Source organism: Haemorhous mexicanus, chromosome Z, assembly GCF_027477595.1.
Source record: "Haemorhous mexicanus isolate bHaeMex1 chromosome Z, bHaeMex1.pri, whole genome shotgun sequence".
NCBI lineage: Eukaryota > Metazoa > Chordata > Aves > Passeriformes > Fringillidae > Haemorhous > Haemorhous mexicanus.
This window is the reverse complement of record NC_082381.1, coordinates 80,741,366-80,759,099: the sequence shown is the minus strand read 5'-3', so window position 1 is coordinate 80,759,099 and position 17,734 is coordinate 80,741,366. Positions and strand designations below refer to the sequence as shown.

The following is a 17,734-nucleotide window of genomic DNA, read 5'->3' as shown; positions in this document are numbered from 1 at the left end:
GACAAACCTCGGCGCAAGGCGAAGCTACCAGTCCGAATTCCCCAGCTGGAAAGGTCTCGTCAGGTGAGCGAGTGCAATCCCTGCCTCCGTGCAGGACCCCACAACAACCACACACGTGCGCTGTCCAAACGTTTACTGAACTCTGACGGAGGCTTGTAGCTGAGACCCCTACCATGGGGAGCCTGTTCCAGGGCCCGACCACTCTTGGAGAAATCTTTTCCTAAACCCCGAGAGTCTTGGACCCCAGTTCAGCCTAAGCCTCCCCTGACACAGGTGCAGGCCGTTTCCTCGGGTCCTGTTGCTGGTTTCTGCAGAGAAGAGATCGGTGCCTAACCCTCCATTTCCCCTCAGAAGGAAATTATAGATGAAGGTCGCTATGAATGAGACCCCAGATGGTTTGGGGAGAGGGATGGAATAATGAGGCAACACAGCTCTCCTTTGCTCTCTGTTTTATTTGCAGACATCATTTTCACAGCTGCCCGGAGCCCTGTGCCACCCTCGGACAGCAAATCGCGCCTCCCCCCTACTCCCGATTAATTAATTATGCAATTTAACACCGGACCGACCCCTTCCTGCCTGCCTCACGAGGTCGATCGTGCCGTACCCAGGGCCCCAGGTGAACAAGCACAGCCAACTTGCCTGATTTGGAGAGTTTTTTGAAAAGAAAAAGGCTGTGCTTCCCAGCAGAGACTTGAGCATGGCTTCCACCTTCCAGGTGTAGCTGCTGGATGTGAATGAAAGCATTGACAGCCAGATATGTAGATACCCAGGAGAGTGTAGCACCATGCAGCATGCAGAGCTCCCAGGTTGCTTTCCACAACTGGGTCCATCCCCTTTTTTTTTTTTTTTCCCCCAAATGAGGGACTGAGGTACAAAGAGGTTAATAAAAAACAAAAGAACAATCTTGCTCCAAGCCACATGGTGCACTGAGTCAGGGTTCAGAGGAGAGAGCAGGGCTCCCCAGCCCTGCTCCCACACACTGGCACTGCTGCTTCCTGAGGGGAAGAGGGGACATGCACACCGAGAGTGGGACTGTGCCTTGGCATAAAAAAGCAGCCTGAAGAGTTGAGGGAAAACCAGAGAGAGATGGGACAGAGGAATGGCTGTGGGAACAGAGCTGGAACGAGCCCTGAGCTCCCCAAAACAGTGCCATCCCTTGGGATCTGTTAGCCCCACGGACCAGAGCTGTGGGTGCTCCCAACACTCACAACTCTTCACAGTGGCTGCAGCTTTTGGTCACTATTTTCTAGACAGCAAAAAAGAGACACAACTGAACTTTTGTTCTGTGCCAGGACCATGGGACACACCATGGGCCTGAGCCAGAGAAGTTTCCCAATGGCTCTCCCCTGCCAAGAAACACATGTACAACACTTGCAAAGCCCAAAGTGCAGAAAGATTATGGAGTGCAGGATGAAAACTGCTCAGCTGAGCACTGTCCCCTGTCACACTCAGCCCAGGGACACAGGGGTGTCCCTGTATCCTGGAGTAACTTAACTAGGAGAGCCAAGTGGGGCCCTATGCCCTCTTTGGAGGCATGTGGGGCAAAACCTCCTCCCCAACACTCCAGATTTCCCAAAGAGCCTTGGTTTGGACTAGGAGGCTACCCCCTCCTGGGGTTTTAAATTAGCAAATACAGCCCTGTCTGCTCCAGTATCAGCAGCATGATCTCTCCAAGGTCACCAGGCCCTGGACTGGCATTAACTCTGTAATCCCCAGCATGCTCAGAAGAATGGCAGCCAAACAATCAGCTTGAGGGCAGCTGAGGAAGGCTGACAAGGACTGAAACAGTCAATGAAACGAAGCAAGAGCATCTCCAGCCCTTGGAAAACTCATCTTCGTGAATCTGAAATCTTTGGTGTAGCAGCCAGTCTGCCATGTCCAGGCAGCCAGCACTCCATGGCATCTCCACAGTGACAAGGATGCACTTGCAGCTCTTCTACTGCAAGTTTTGTTTAGTCTCTGGTGAGATAAGTGTGTCCTTTGATGAGGCTACAGCTCTGCTGTTCCCTCTACTCTCCCTGGCCTCCTCGGACCACGAGCCCACACATGGCAGAGGAGTGGCACAGAGGGGTGAGGACAGGATTCCCAAGCCCCATGTGAGTGCTCCAGCCATGGACAGTGGGCATGGGAAGGCTCAGCTGCACTGGAGTGACCACTGAAAGGAGAAACAAGTCCCAGAGATGGAAGCCAAGGGGCCTGGATGGCAGCTGTGGGGATATCAGGGGCCAGTCCTACACAATCAGTGACCACAGGGACTTCTGCCAGCACAGAGGCAGGCAGAAAGCTCCTGACCAGGTTATGAGGTTACAACAAGACCAACTTGAGCTCCAGCCTTGAGGTTTAGCAATGTGTGTTATCCAGATTAACCTCACATTAAATGAAAATTTACTGGGTAACTGCTACCTCCACCCCCTTCCTCTTCCCCATATCGATGCACCCCTTGTTCCTTCAGAAGCATATGGCCACCATGCAGTCAGATTTCAGGAAACAGCCTATTTTTAAGGGTGCCTAAGCCCATTTTAATTGTGGGCTGATGCATTACTGCAGCTTTCAGCTTCTCTCACTACCCCTTCCTTGTGCTAGCACTGTTGTTGTGCATCCAGGCAGTGAGGCAGGCCAGGGTGTGATGCCAGCTACAAACCAGTCCCTGCTTGTGACAGGTGAAATTGAGCAGGACCACAGAGCAGAGGACATGAGAGGCTGAGGTAGCAGAGCACAGCCAGCAGATCAGGAGCAGGCCAGGCAATGGAAAACTAATATAAGAACAGTTAAGCCTTCCTGGAATTGCAACTGAGCAGGCATTTTCCAGGGGTAAAATACAAAATTCCACCTGCTCTCAAGAGCCACAGCAACTGGGCACTTGGGAAAAATGGCAAGAAATTAAATCATGAGAGAGATTTTCCCTGGGACTCTGCAGGGCAGAGGAGAAGAAGAGCTTGGAGTTATGCTAACAGTCTGCAGTAAGGAACTCAAACAGGGGCAGTCATGGTGCATGAGTTAAAAATTAATGGGATTGGGCAATTATCATTGCAGAAATCCCAGGCAAGCAGTCCTTGTCTCTTTCCAGAGGGGAAAGAGACAAAAGGTTTCATAGCACCAAGTAATGCCACACAGTGGTTCAGGGCAGTAAGGAATCCCAGTTCCAATGGAAACTGCAGGAGGAATTGAGTTGGGATGTGGCCAGGCACCATGGTCACCACCCTCTACCTGTGCCCATAAAGAAAGAAACACCATGCCTCCTGACTGTGAGCAGTCAAGGGCATGTTTGGCATAGCTTACTCATGATATGAAGTCTCACAGAGAATGCCAAGGCCAAGTGGGAGACAAGCCCCCAACATGGGATGATGGATGTGATTGACTGCATCTGGTCCACAGCACCCAACACACACACACAGACACCAGTAAGTTAAACCACTTCCCAAAAGAATTAGTGCCTGCTCCAGGCTTTCAAGTAGCTGTTCTCAGGCTCTGGAGATCACACCAAGGCTACTCCTGCAGCTGGGACAGCTACTCCAGCTACTCCCTATTTCCTGCTGGTGAGGCCCAGCATGGGAGTGAACCCATATTCTGTCACTACATCCTCCTGCATCTTAACTGTTCACAGTAAACAGCCAGCATCCAGCAGCACACAGGTAGGAAGAGATCAAGAGCCTTGGCTGCTACCACCCAGCCCACAGGGACCCAACAGGTTGAGAACAGAAGTGGAGAATTTCTTGGTCGTGCACACAGCTGTCCCTGCTACAACTGGCCCAAGCTAAGCCTGCTGTAAAAGGCAGCCCAGAGTGCTGCCCACTGCACTTCATAGGGGCTGAGGAGAATCAGAAAAGTGGGACTGAGTGCAGGGCAAGAGAGGCCTCACTACAGAGCAACTGACTGACTTTACAGAGGAGTAGCTGCCACCAAGGGTCCAGGAACCATCTGCATGGAACCATGTGCAGAGTGATTCCAGCAGGAAAACCAAGCACGTGAAAACAAGTGGGGGCTGTGGGACATTCCCTCCCCTTCCAACCTCCTCTCCCCTCCTCAGCTGGCTCCATCCCCTGAGTCTTTGCACAGTCGAGGTGAAACCTTGCTGGCCACTGAAGCCTACCAGCTGCACATCATGGCAGGGAAGTACCAGCAAGCCCCTGCTGGTGTTTCTCCAGAGGAGCACTTCAGGACTTTTGCTTCTTGGGCTCCTGCAGCAGAGTCCTCTTGCTGCCAGCAAAGGCCCAGTGAGAGCTCTGACCTCCTCTGCTGAGAAACACCATCCCCATGAGCCAGGAGCAGTTGGCTCCAGTCCTTTTGTTCAGCACAGCAGCAGGGAGCTGGGCATAATCCCTGACTGCTGTCGGCAGGCACTCGTTTGCTGGCGGCTCGTGTATCCTTGCCAGCCCGAGGGAGGCAAGGAGACAAGCACAGCCTGGGCCAACGAGCAGGTCAGGCTCCCCACGCCTCCAGGGCTACCTCAGCTGGAGCTGGTTGAACCAGGTGCTGACGGCACAGTCCACACGCATCACCAGGGAGATACCCAGCAAGAGGCAGATGCTGCTCACCACAAAGCCCAGCGACTCAAAGAGAAACCTGCAGGCACAACAGATGCGGTTAAGGACACAACAGCCAGCATGACTACAGAGACAGGCTGCTACCCTCCAGCTGACTGATTTTCCTGACAATGAGAGGCTGGTAGCATCCCACATCCTAAAACCTGAATTACATTCACGCCCCAGCAGTTGCTGCCTGAAACCTGTAAGCCAAGCACTTGTCTGATTTAGAGGCCACTCAGGACCTGTTAACTCAGATGGGATTGTGAATCTCTCAGAGGCTGAGGCCACCTTTCACACCGACTGCTTCAAAGGTTTGCTGGTTCAGCATTTCTGGGTTTATCACTTCTCATCTGGTATCCTTACCTTTGACTCTCTGACTACAACATTCTCAGCTTCTAGGCGGGCTCTGTGTTGTGTGTCCTTGGAAATTCAGATGAAGAGAAACTTCTAGGCTCTAGCTCAAGTCTAGCTTCTGAATTTCAAGCAGGAGTTAGGGATATTCCTACAACCAGTACTAGGCAATGAGTCATTCAATGATCAATCACAAGGTCTCTTCCATACTGTCTGTCAACTCTAGCCAAGGTGTCAGGGACATGAGTCTTAACTCCATATCATAGCAACTTCTGGGACTTACTTTGGGGCAAAGACCTTCCAAACCATGAGGTGTCTCCTGAGGATCATAGCTGCACAAACACAGGCCAGAAGCTGTGGGAAAGATCATGAAAAACAAGTTACAGGTGACTCTGGAGAGACCTCCTGGGCACTAGATTCATATCCGAAGGTGGTACTAAACTGCACATGCCTGAGAGGCTGGCACAGCACACATCAGGAATGAGCATCCTGAAGAGGACTCCTTCCATGATATCCTCAAGTCAGGAAACACAAGCAGCTTGGGGCACTTGAAGGCCCTTGTGGGGCCAGGCTGGGGCAGCACAGGGGAGGGCTCACACTGTGGCTAACCTGACCTATTTCACTAAGAGGGGCGCTGCTGCTCTTTGCTGCAGGGCTTGCCTGTTCCTTTGCACTGTCTCTGGTCTGACAACACAGGAGAATGATTTGAAGAGATAAATCCCAGAAAACTGTTCATTTCTTGCACAGGATTAAAATTTCTGGTGTTTGGCTTCCTACATCATCACAGCACATTTGAAAACCAGAGCTGGTGTGAGATAGGAATGCTAAAGAAGACAGAGAGAACGATTACAACCCTGCAGCTCCTGAGCAGACATTACCGCTCTGGGCATATGGGTATAAAAAGCATGCTAATCCTTATGTCAGCTTCCATGCTGGAGCCCTTCCCAAAGCACAGATCAAATGGCAGGGCTGAGAAGGGACCTGCTCTTCCACCTGCAACCAGACACTCCACCCCAGGGCCTGTCTGTGCCCTGGCTGACCCCTTTCTCTCATTAGAGTGCCCCACTGTTATCACAGCCCACCAACTTCCTCCTATGCAACCTTTCCCACAGCCTGCCTCTGCCCATACCTGTGCCCCAAGGACAAAGAGGTACTTCAATCCCAGCCGCAGCAGAGCAGAGGAGAACTCCTCTGGAGACTCCCGAAGCCTCATTTCCATCATGCGCTCCTCCACTTCCTGCAGCTCCTCCCGGGACTCCTTCTTGGGCTTCTTCTTCTGTGAGTTGGACATCTCACACACAAAGGGCCACAGGAGGAGCAGTGGGCAGCCAACTACCTCAAAATCAAAGGCACATGAAGTTATCAGAGCCCAGGTGGTGAGGAGCAGTCTAGGCTCTGCCATCCTGCCCTGGATGTGCAGGAAGCACATACCTCAGCTCCAGGCCAGGCTGCTGTGGCCCCACAAGGGGAACAGCAAGGATGCTACGGCTCAGCTGGTGCTGGAGCCTTTATTGCCTCGTGCTCAACCCGCAGAGCCCCAGGCAAGGCACTGCAGTGAGCTGTGTCTGCTCAGGCTCCACAGCCCAGAAAGAAATTTATTTACCTGCAAAGAGGATATGGGAAGCAAAGGTGTTGGCTCCCACCAGGACAGCAGGCAGAAGGTTCGTGCTGTGGTCAAGGTGGAAGCCAACAAAGGCTGCATTCCAGTGGATGGCTGGGAAGATAGGCTGGTGGCCTGTGGAATAGAAGAACTGTGAAGCAGCAAGGAGCCAGGAGATCACTGCATACCACGGCACTGAAAACAGCTCTGAAGGAATAAAAAACAAAAACAGAGGAAGGGGGTGGGGATATCAGCATCAAGGAATAAGGTCAAAAAAAGCCTTGTGACATTTTTTCCCAGGTTCCCTTTCCATGCTGGCTCTTTTAAGAAACAGGAAACAGTCCAGCTCCCCCCACAGATACAGCAAAGGGCCAGCATTCCCTCTGCTGGTGCCACTAGCCTTGCTACTGCACTCTGTCAGAAGCAGTGGGGTTAGGTGACTGTTCACACCCCGGGAAGAAGAGAGCTCCTTTCCCTGACCCAAGACACTCCTCCCCCTCCTATGTTCACATCCTTGCTGCATGCATCTTTCTTCTACTAGGGGATTTAAGCAGCTCTAAAAAAACTAAGAGTATACTGAGGATCAGTACACCATTCCTTCCCAAGACTAGAAACTAGATCCTGCTTCTCCCACTGGAATTAAGGCAAGGTCACCACAGGTTAGCCCAGGTAACACATCCAGTGGTTGCTCTACTGAGCCCAGACTCACCAGCATCTCCAGCAAGGCCTCTGGCACATGTGTGGATGTGCAGCAGCACAAAGGCCTCCACGAAGAGGAGCAAGAAGGCAAAGCTCAGCCGCTCGCTGTGCAGAAGTATCAAGAGGAAGCCCAGCAGGGTGAGGGCTATGACCAAGGCTGCTGAGTACACACTGCCCAGCCCGTATGCTGCAACAGTGGCCCTGCAGCTGCCCCACTCCAGCCGGCTCTTCTGAGACTCCTGCATCCTCTTGTAGATCTGAGGGATGACGTGGAGGAAGTCGACTTCGGAGCCAGGGACCCCCAGATAGGGAGTGACAATGGAACCTGCCAACTCCCGTGTGTCCTTTGCAAACACCGTCATGGGATTGCACAGCAGGAGCAGCAGCCCCATGGATGCTAGTCCATAGATAGCTCTGGGAAAGACAACAACTGCAACCTGCACCAGCTCCTGCAGCTTGCCAAGAGAGTCATCGGCACTGGAGGCAACGGCCCAGTAGCAGGCAATGCAAAGGACGACTAGTGGGAAACCCCAGCGCACGAAGAGCACAAGGGGGTCCGAACTGTTCAGGTTGCCATAGTGCCTTAGCCAGCTCTGCACTGCATACACCAGCCCAGCCAGCAAGGCCACGCACAGGAGGTAGAAGAGGTTCTTGGCCCGTGTGTTTCTCAGGCTGGCAAGTGGGGAGAGGAAAACAGAGGGCCGGCACTGAGGGATTTCTTCACGGCACTGGTGGAAGAAACTGGAGAGGCGCACGCAGACCAGGAGCATGGCCACGAGGCACAGCAGGTACCAGATCTCTCTCCGGTAAGAAGAAATGCCAAGGAGTTGCTGCTTGGGACCTTCTGGCATAGTCAGGTGACCATCCCAGTGGAGCTTCCCTACTAGCAACATCACCAGCGAGGCCAGCAGGAATGGGGCTACCCGTGCCTCAGCTACAACAAAGCTGTCAGAGAACATAGCTCCACAGCGGAAGAACAGAATGCCCATGGGGAAGGCCAGCCCCAGCCATGCTCGCAGCCTCTGTCTGAGGCCACCACTGGCCAACGGTGGCTGACTGCCTGTCAAACGGGCTCTCTTGAGATGCTGGCCCCACCAGTGCCAGAAAAAACCCAGCTGAGAAGCAGCGGCTGCCCATGATGACACCAGGAGTAGATCCAGCCCCTCCTGGGTGAAAACGTGGACCAGCCATAGCAGAGCAGCCCCCACAGGGCCCCAGAAGAGCGGGTACAGGAGGCAGCTGCGACAGAGAGATTGTGAGGATGCGGCCAGCTCTGAGGCCATGTAGCAGAGCAAGCAAGAGGAAGCAATAAGGATGCAGCCCCCCACCATACGCAGGGGGTGGAAGCGGGCCCAGGACTGGGTGCACACAGCTCGTGCCTCTCGCAAGTAGCGCTGGAAGCGACTGATGAGGCTTCCCAGCCTTGTCTTGAGCTCCGGAGGTACTGTTGTCCCCTGCACCTGGGTCAGGAGCTGCATGTGCTCCTCCACAGCACTGGAGAAGAGCTCCTGCAGGTGCTGGAGCTGCTCTGCTGGCAGGTCCTGAGCCACCAGTGAATAGGACTGCAGGAAGCGATTCACCTACAAGAGAGAAGATACAGGATCAGACAGCAGGGAAAACAGGAAATGGAATTCACTGCTTCACACTGTCCCTTCATGATGGAAATAACTCCAGTTTACCAAACCCTGCCAAGGCAGACTTGTCCGCAGCTGTATCACTCAGGGATGTCACCATCAGGAAACTCAATCTCTCTGCCAAACTGACATCCCTCTCAAGAGATGCATCCTTAGCGACAGCCATGATGACTCCTGCAGCTTACACCTCTGCTAATGCAGTGCAGAGCCCCGTAAGGGCTTTTATGGAGTCTTTGGCAGCAATAACGCAAATGTCCTCCAGAAGGCCAAGTCATTACTATTAATGACTTGTTTATCTGCACCCCATGTTGAGTTTTACAGTTTTATCTGAGGAAAAACATCACATTAAAAAACTTATAGTGGATGAAACCAAACTGCTTCACTTTCGTAAATAATAGCTCATTAATACACTGGACCATAGTTTAAGAGAAACTCATTCTTTTAGGTTTCTAGTTCAAGATGACATGAACAGAGGCAGCTACAATCCCAAAGTCATGTAAGAAGTGTTACAGCGGCATTAGCAGGGCAGAGAACCTCCACACACATCTGTCTGCTTAGATCTCTCCAGTCCTGCACTGCACCCGTAACTTCACACACCTTCCATTTGTCTCAGAGCACAGTCAGAATCAGTCTGCCCATGTCCATGTATGGCACACACATGCACTGGCTCTCTCACAGGCCTCCCTGGAATGCCACAGCTTCTTCAACACCACCATTATCGAGCCAGAAACCTCCTCAAACAATGAGTGCAAATATTTAAACAGGCACAACTTGATAAGGCTAAATCCTAACAAGTGATGATGGATATCCTCAGTGATTAATGGGCGCCAACATACAGTATGATCTTTAAATGTCAGAGCACTCTGCTGCTCTATAATTACAGAGCTGAGTATTTCTGCCTTCCCATCAGCAATCATTCTCTTCAGCTCCTCGGTGGCTTGCACCAGCGGTGTCCAACTGGCACTCCAAGGAGCTGGTTGGGCACTGGAGGAATTATTCCCGTGCTCCCAGCAATCCAGAGTCCCCCAAAGGCAGACTAGCCCTTAGCTGAGATGCATGCCGTGCAATGCCTGGGGCAAAGCTGGCTCTGTAGCATGACCAGAGCCATAACAGCTGGCCCTCACATCATCCACAGAGGCTCTCACTTAGCCTGCCCCACTGCCTAGGCTTCTTTTGTACCTGATGTAGAGCGTCTCTTTCAAATTTTGTAAAACTACTCCTGGGGTTCTGTATTTTGTTGCGCTTTGTGTAAATTGCTCCTTCAGTATCCTACTTTAGTATTAACTGTTATGTGGTTATTTTTTTTATTTGGTCTTTCATTACTGTTTTCCTGTTTCCACTAATCTAGAATAGTCTATTTGTTAACACTGTTTCTCCTTCAGCATCAAAATCCCCACTTTTACTTTCAAATCTCCAATCACAACACTTGCCTCTGGTCATCTTCAGACTTGAGGAACCATCATCCCCTATTACTTAAACCACTTCTGACCATCTGGGTCGAGCCACCCTCCACCTTCCCAGACAGTATTTTCCATACTACAGCACTAAACAGGTGGCTCTCATTTCTCTTCAGGGAAAATGGGGCTGTCTTTTACTGGAGCCAACACTGCAAGGATGTAATGTAAAGTAAGTTCCCCGTGCAGATTAACAGCATGTCACCATCTCACCTCCACCGAACAGAAGAGGTTTGTGCTTAAAAACCCATTCCTTCTCCCCTCTAGTCCATTTGGAGGCTTACCACAGGCCATACCTGCTTGGCATTGATGTGATACACTGAGAGCTGCTGCAAGGCTGCAGACACAGCATCACTGTCCCCAGCGAACAGCTCGGCCATCACCTCCCCAATATTACTGTAGGGGATGGGCACTCCCAGCAGCAGGGCCACAGTGGGCACCAGGTTCACCTGGGGAATGGTTTCAGGCTCCTGGAGAGACAGGGGAGGAATCAGAAATTCAGAGAGAACACAGCAATGCAGATTTTCAGTCCTTTGAGAAGACAGTGGGGAAGACATCCTTGCTCAAAGGTGAATCCAGGCAGAGGCACAGCTCTACTCTCCTCAAGAGTCCTCTGGTGAGAAGCATGCCCGTTGGGAGCTGCAGGTTGATGGGGAAGGCACTGTCTGTCCAACAGCTCACCTGGCCCCACACAAGCACCCCTCACAGCTGTAGTGATTTAAACATGCATTCCAAACACTTCAGTCCTCTGTATGCTGTGTCAGCCCTTCCACTGCCCTCTAGAGACAAGGTGACAGACCTCCCACTCCTCTCAATCAAGGTAAAAAGTCTGGAAAGCAGCACCATGGAAAGAGACCTGGAGGTCCTGGATGATGGAAAGATGAATGTCATTCAGCAGTGCCCTAACAGCCAGGAGGGCCAACCCTGTCCTGTCGGGCATCAGGCACAGCATCAACAGCCGGCCAAAGGAGGAGATTGTCCTGCTCTGCTCTGTGCTGGGATGACCTCAAGTGCTGGGGGCAGTTTTAGACACTAGAATATAAGAAAGATGTTAAGCTATAAGGAAGCATCGAAATGACAGCCAGAAGGCTGATGAACAGTCTGGAGGGGAAGCTGTGTGAGGAGTGGCTGAAGTCATTTGGTCTGTTCAGCTGGGAGGAGACTGAGGAGAGACCTCCTGGTGGTCTTCAACATCCTAACAAGGGGAAGAAGAGGGTCAGGCACTGATCTCTTATCTGTGGTAAAAAGTGACAGAACCTGAGGGATGGCCTGAAGTTGTGTCAGGAGAGGTTTATGCTAGATAATAAGAAAAGGTTCTTCACATCCAGGGGACGGCCATGCACTGCAACAGGCTCCCCAGGACAGTGGTCACAGCACCAAGCCCAAAGAGAGTTCAGGATATGTTTGGACAATGCTCTTAGGAACACGGCATGATCCCTGGGAGTGTCCTGTGCATGATCAGGAGTTAGACTTGATGATCCTGATGTGTCCCTTTCAACTCAGCTTATTCCATGATTCTATGACAGACTCCCCATCCCTCTCAGTCTAAAAAATCCCAGTCAAATTGTTACTCTCTGTAATCCCAGGATACAGTTTTTAGGCACCAGCTGGGGCAGGAATAGCTAAAAGTCAGCTCCTCACCTCTGGAGGGCCACTGCCAAACAGGGGTGTCCTGCTGTACACAAACAGTGCTGCATTGACTTCCTTCTCGCTGTCGCCACCATGGTCTCCAGTTTCTGTCATGCCGTGGTCCCCAGCCACCAGAAGAAGAGTGTCATTCCCCAGGTGATCCACCAAGGACCTGCCACCGAGATAAAGAAGGTCAACACCTCCCTGGGCAAGGGCCCCATTAGCCTAGGTGGAAGAGGACATCTCCCCAGCAAGGCTGTCTGCACCACAGAGGTGAAGCTCACAAACAGATATGAGCAAAACTAAATGCTGATGCAGAACTGTAACAAGCCAGGGTCCAGGGTGTTTTAAACTGTTGCTCTAAAGCCAAACTGAAAATTCAGAACCCTAAGACAGAGTGGAGCAATCTTGCTTGGATCCCCAGCAAAAAGTGCCGTCAGGGATTGTGACAAAATGCAATTCAGAAGAAAGGCTCCTGACAAAAATGAAATTTTAGGCTGCTTCTATTTGGGTCATGTATCATGTTATGTGTGACATCTCCCACTTCAAAGGAAAAAAAGCAGGGATTAGTCCCTGAAGGATGCAGTAGGTATGACACAGTATATGCTGCGCTCTCAGATACAGCAGGGAAAGTTCCCAACTCCTTCTAGCAGCAAAACTTAAAAGCAGCCCTAAGAATCAAAACCTGCAGCATTTTGGGCTGAGACACATCTGCACGACTGAATCCCATCCTGCTCTCTGTCTCAAAGGTACAGCTCATAGTTCTGTGTGATAAATGCAGCAGCACTCATTCCCTAGCCAGGGTCCTCCACCTGCTTCTCATGTTAGCCAGACCTCAGTGGGACAATCTCCATGTTAAAGATGGAAAGAGAGAGGCTCAGTTACACTCCAGCTGCACTATCATCTCATGGTCTGGTAGAGAAGCAAGACCTGAGGGCAGCCTTACGTATGGAACCAAACCTCTCAACACTCATCTATGCAAGCAATACTGCCCATAGCTGGGGTTCCAGCTGCTGCTGGCCAAAGTTGTTTTTCATGTTAACAGGCTCAGTAAGCATTCCCTGTTGCCCTCTGCATCTGTCAGTTCCCTGGGAAGATCTCACCAGCCTGGCTGAAGGAAGAGGCCAGCTAGCAATCCCTCAGTGCCACGCTGATCACCTGAGCATGTCATTCATCTGGGTGAGCTTCTTTGCCATCTCAGGGTGGTCAGGTCCGTGTTTGTGCCCACAGTGATCCACGCCAAGGAAGTGAGCAATCAGCACATCCCATTCACCGCTGTCCACTGCAGAACAAAAGCAAACTTATCACGCACCAGCCTGGAATTCTAAGCCTGGATCCTCCTGCCAGAATTTCATGGTTGCCTCTGGATATTGCTGTTTCTTCCCCTCCTGCCACTGACACTGCCAGCTCTTGAGGAAATGGATGCAGGTTTTAAGTCAGGCATACTCTTCACCAGAGGTTCCTGGGCGCAATGGCACAGGGACCTCAAAGCCTTGCAAACATCCCAGGATCCCTGGTTTTTCCTCCCCATCCCTCAGGAGGGGAACAGTATAATGTCACCCAAGTCATCTTGAACTTACCTCAAGACTAAGCTGAAACAAAGGTATGCTCAGAAAAAGGAGAACCCAGAACTCCCGTCCTTCCCTGGAGATATTTTAGGTTGGACTCATCAATGTGCCCCTCTGCATCCCAGGACATGGGCATGACACACCAACACAGTCCCTAGTTAGAAAGTTACCCTGGCCTCTCCCCTCTGCTTCGGGGCCTTGACACATGAAAACCAACATATCTGAAGTTAAATGATGACCTGTAGTTCTCACATAAGGAACAGACTTGCCTGTGAAAGGCCACTGCACCCCCGACTTGTATTCAGACACAGAAAAACAAAAGAGCATGTCCCTTGGTCCTGGGAGGTGGAAATCACCTATTTCATGCTTCATCTTCTTCCCACGACTAGGAAGCACCAATGCTTTGCTGAGAGCAGTGTTGTGTCTCAGGCTCCTAACTTGTGTTTCCCCAGAGCATTGTGTGCCAGCCTAGGCAGCCACATGTCAAAGTTAAGGTGCTTCTTTGTCTCCATCCTGACAGTGTATTTTGTAAGACAGATGTAGAAGTCTAACCTCATCCCAAAAAGCTGAATTCTGTCCCAGACAGAGGAAAGGTATCTACAGAAATGGTCTGTGGGCTCCAAGAACTGGCTTATCTGTGGAAACCCAGCTAGAGCACTGTAATCCTAGGGTAGCAGTGTGTAACTGCCCAGTGCTCCTTTGTAACAGAAAAAATCCTCCAGCCCTACCTCGAATTTGCAGTAGATTACACATTAGGACAAGGTTTATCCATGCCCTGCTGAAAGAGCTACTTACCAGTTGGATAGAGATGCTGCAGGATCCCATCATCCACAGTGTGAAGATCCTTCACATTGAATGAAGGGAAGAAATAGGAACGGAAGAACTTCTTTGGGAAGAGTCCTTCCCACGTGTCATCACCCATGAAGACCACTCTCCTTCCTGAGCCAGAGAGAAAGGAACCAATGAGAGATGGAGCCCTCCTGGGTTGTGCTGTTACTACAACAATACAAAGAGCCTGGGCATACCCAGGTCAGGATCTGGAGCAATGGCTCCTCTCCAACCCACACTCAAAATGAAAATTTTCACTAAAAAAAAGACCATCTGTCTGTAAATTACTTTAAATATGGGGAGAGACTAGCCCACGAGTATCTGTAAGCCCATGAGTGCCCCGCACACCAAAGCCACTGCATAACCTCAGGACTGCTGACCTGACACGTCTCCCCTGCAGGAAGACTCCTGGGCCACCAAAACACAGGTGGGTGCACAGGGTGCAGCCTGAAGCAGGCAAAGGCTCTCCCAAGGCCTGTGACCCCACTGCAAAATGCAAGGCAGCAGGTGATGGAGTAGAAGATGTGAGTCCTGAGCTCTGGCTTTTAAACAAAATGGTGGTGGCGTTCCAGACATGGAAAAGAGAAGGCAAAAAACACTGATGCTTCCCTTTGTGCTTGCTCTCCTTGCCCTGCCTGCCATCAGCCAGCTGTATTTCCACAGAGCCTCTTCAGCCTGGAAGCAAGGAACCTTTTTCTCTGAGACTGCTACTCTGCCACAGAATATACTGTGATCATCATTTTGCCTCAGATGATTCACTGCATTTGCCCACCTTGCTCACAGAAAGTCACGTTGCCTTAGCTCACTCTGAGCCTTGGGAGGAAGTCTCTCCAGGTAACAAACCCCTGTGGCCTGTCCTCTCCCCTCTACTCCATTATCCCACCATAACAAGCCCTTTACAGCTGCACTAAGCACCCCCAGCAGCACCAAACCACAATGAAAATGGGATGAGGTTGCTGCCTCACAGCTGCAGGCAGCTGTCCAGGCAGGCTGCTGCCTGAGGAACACCCCCACAGCACACCTGGCACCACCTGGCACACCTGGCTCCTCCCCTGTCATGTGCCTCACACAACACAACCTTGGCAATCCTATAGGCATTCCTGGGGGTGACCTTGGAACAAACACCACCAGTGCAGCCACTTTCACCTGCTTTTTCATCATCTTTGAAGATGATGAAGTCATGGTCACAGCTACTTCTCACTCCCAACGCAAGTTGGCAATGCCCTGCCTGCATGACAACCCTGCCTTAGGTAACTCATTAAGCAGGGAGAAAGAATCAGGTCACAGGGGGGATCTGTGGAAGGAATGCCCTTCCCAGGAAGAAAGTAATCAAGGTTTGGAATACAGGTTAAACTGAGCAGTTTACACATGCCCTGTGCCAGTGGGCTGCTGTCCTGCCCACACAGAGTCATAGAATCACAGAATGTTAAGAGATTCAAGGGACCTTAAAGATCATCTAGTCCCAGCCCCCTCCCATGGGCAGGGACACTTCCCACTAGATCAGGTTATTCAAGGCTTTATTCAGCGTGACCTTGAACACTGCCAGGCATGGGCCATCCACAACCTTCCTGGGGATCCTGTTCCAGTGTCTCACCACCCTCACAGTAAAGAATTTCTTCTTAATATCTAATTTAAACTTCTCTGTCAAATTGTACCCATTGTTCCTCATTCTATCACTACAGCTCCTGACAAAGAATTCATTTCCATCTTCTCTGTAGACCCCCTTCAGGTACAGGAAGGCTGCAATGAGGCTGCAATGTAACCTTCTCTTCTCCAGGCTGAACAGCCCCAGTCACAGAATCATGAAGGTTGAAAGAGACCTTCAAAACCATCCAATCCAATCATCCACCCACCACTATAAACCCTAAACCACACCACCCAGCACAAGATATGAAAGCATCTAAAGCACTTCCAGGGAGGGTGACTCCACCATCTCCCTGGGCAACCTATTCCTATGCCTGTGAAAAAACACAGGCATATGCCTGAAGCTCCCCTGCCTGAGCTAAAGGCCACAAACTCACCGTTCTGCACCAGCTGTGCCAGCAGGTTGTCCTCCTGGATGGCGTAGGAGGCAAAGTTGCTGCCCACGTCGATGAAGGTGGGCAGCGAGCCGGTGGTGAGGCCCTTGATGCGCTGCATGGTGGCTGTGGGGGGGTCGGCTCGGAAGCGGTAGAGCCGGGCATGGCGGGGCTGGGAGGTGGTCAGCTGGTGCAGGACACCCAGCTTGTTCTCGAAGGGCAGCGGGCTGGCCTTGGCGGGGTCAAAGCGGGCGAAATCAAAATGGAGGGCGTCGATGATGACAAGCACGGCCTTGGAAAAGCGTTGGGGAGCCCAGCAGGAGCCTGGTGGGAGGCTCTGCCTCTCCCAAAGTGGAGGCACGAGTGGGTCTGAGCAGGAACTGCTGCTGGCAAGCTCGATCCGGGTGAGCAGGAAGCCGCTCATGAAGAGCCCGATACCAGCAAAAAAGAGAAAGCAAACCCAGGCCAGGAAGAGCACCACTGGCCACCGCTGCATCCTAGAGGGAAGGACAGGCAGGCTCAGCCCCCAGCGGCTCTACCTAGGCAGGCACCACTCCCACCCTACGAGCACCCACTCCTGGCCCAACATCTGGCAGTAACCCCCATCAGCCTGCCTTGACTTTACTTGGTCCCACTCCGTGTCCGGCAACTGTCCCACGCACTTCCTTATGTCCCCTCCTGAACGGGAGCCGAGTCCTGCTCCCTCCCGACTGCCCGGCGCCCTCTCGGCACCCTCTGCCCTTCCCCGGTACCCTCATCCCCTTCCCGAAACCCCATTCCCCTTCACACACCCCCAGCCCCTCCCCTGCACCCCCGACTCCCGGTCCGCCACCTCAGACCCGCATCACCCTTGTATCCCCCGCAGCCCAGACTCCACTCCCGACCCCCCAGCCCCTTACAGCCCCTCTTTGAGGCCCCGGACCCTGCTCCCGTCCCGTCCCACCTGCGGCTCCCGGCGCCCGTCGCTCCCGGAAGCGCCGCGTGTGGCGCCGACCGCGCTAGAGCGGCACGGCGGGGAGCGGCGTGGGGCGGCAGCGCCCTCTGGCGGCCAGGAGGTCCCACCACGCCTCATGGCAGCCGAGGCACACTTAAAACGGCAAAATGTTGTTTTAATTAATCTAGAAATTAATTAATCGACAGAGGCGCTCCCCGCCCTGTGCTGTAAGGAGCTCTTTGTGGAGAACGCACAGTCACGCACTGTAGGGCAGCTTCTGGGAGCTAACAGAAGAGGGGATGATGAGAGCAGCTCACACTCCCAGAGAGGTGATGCACTGAGAGGGCCATCCTTCGTAAGAGTGAAGTCCCCAAATTCAGAGAATCATAAAATGGTTCGGGTTGGAAAGGAACCTTGGAGATCATCTAGTTCCAACCCCCTTGCTGTGAGCAGGGACACCGTCAACACGACCAGGCTGCTCAGAGCCCCATCC

At 52.1% G+C, this 17,734-nt stretch overlaps 1 protein-coding gene across 2 annotated transcripts; it reads right to left on the bottom strand.

Moving 5' to 3' along the window:
• Positions 1 to 434: 434 nt before the first annotated feature.
• On the bottom strand, positions 435 to 17,331 carry PIGO (phosphatidylinositol glycan anchor biosynthesis class O). Of its 2 annotated transcripts, XM_059874105.1 has the most exons (11): positions 17,251 to 17,330; positions 16,311 to 16,804; positions 14,257 to 14,400; positions 13,052 to 13,175; positions 11,906 to 12,065; positions 10,561 to 10,734; positions 7,187 to 8,756; positions 6,481 to 6,684; positions 6,007 to 6,209; positions 5,161 to 5,231; positions 435 to 4,563 (listed from the first exon to the last, which is right to left on the bottom strand). In XM_059874105.1, exons 2-11 carry the CDS (start codon positions 16,801 to 16,803, stop codon positions 4,443 to 4,445), a joined length of 3,264 nt encoding a protein of 1,087 aa, XP_059730088.1. In that variant the 5' UTR covers position 16,804; positions 17,251 to 17,330; the 3' UTR covers positions 435 to 4,442. The 2 variants fall into 2 exon arrangements, with proteins under 2 accessions (XP_059730088.1, XP_059730089.1); XM_059874106.1 differs by lacking the exons at positions 435 to 4,563; positions 5,161 to 5,231 and having other exon boundaries at positions 6,032 to 6,213; positions 17,251 to 17,331.
• Between the last annotated feature and the right edge of the window lie 403 nt (positions 17,332 to 17,734).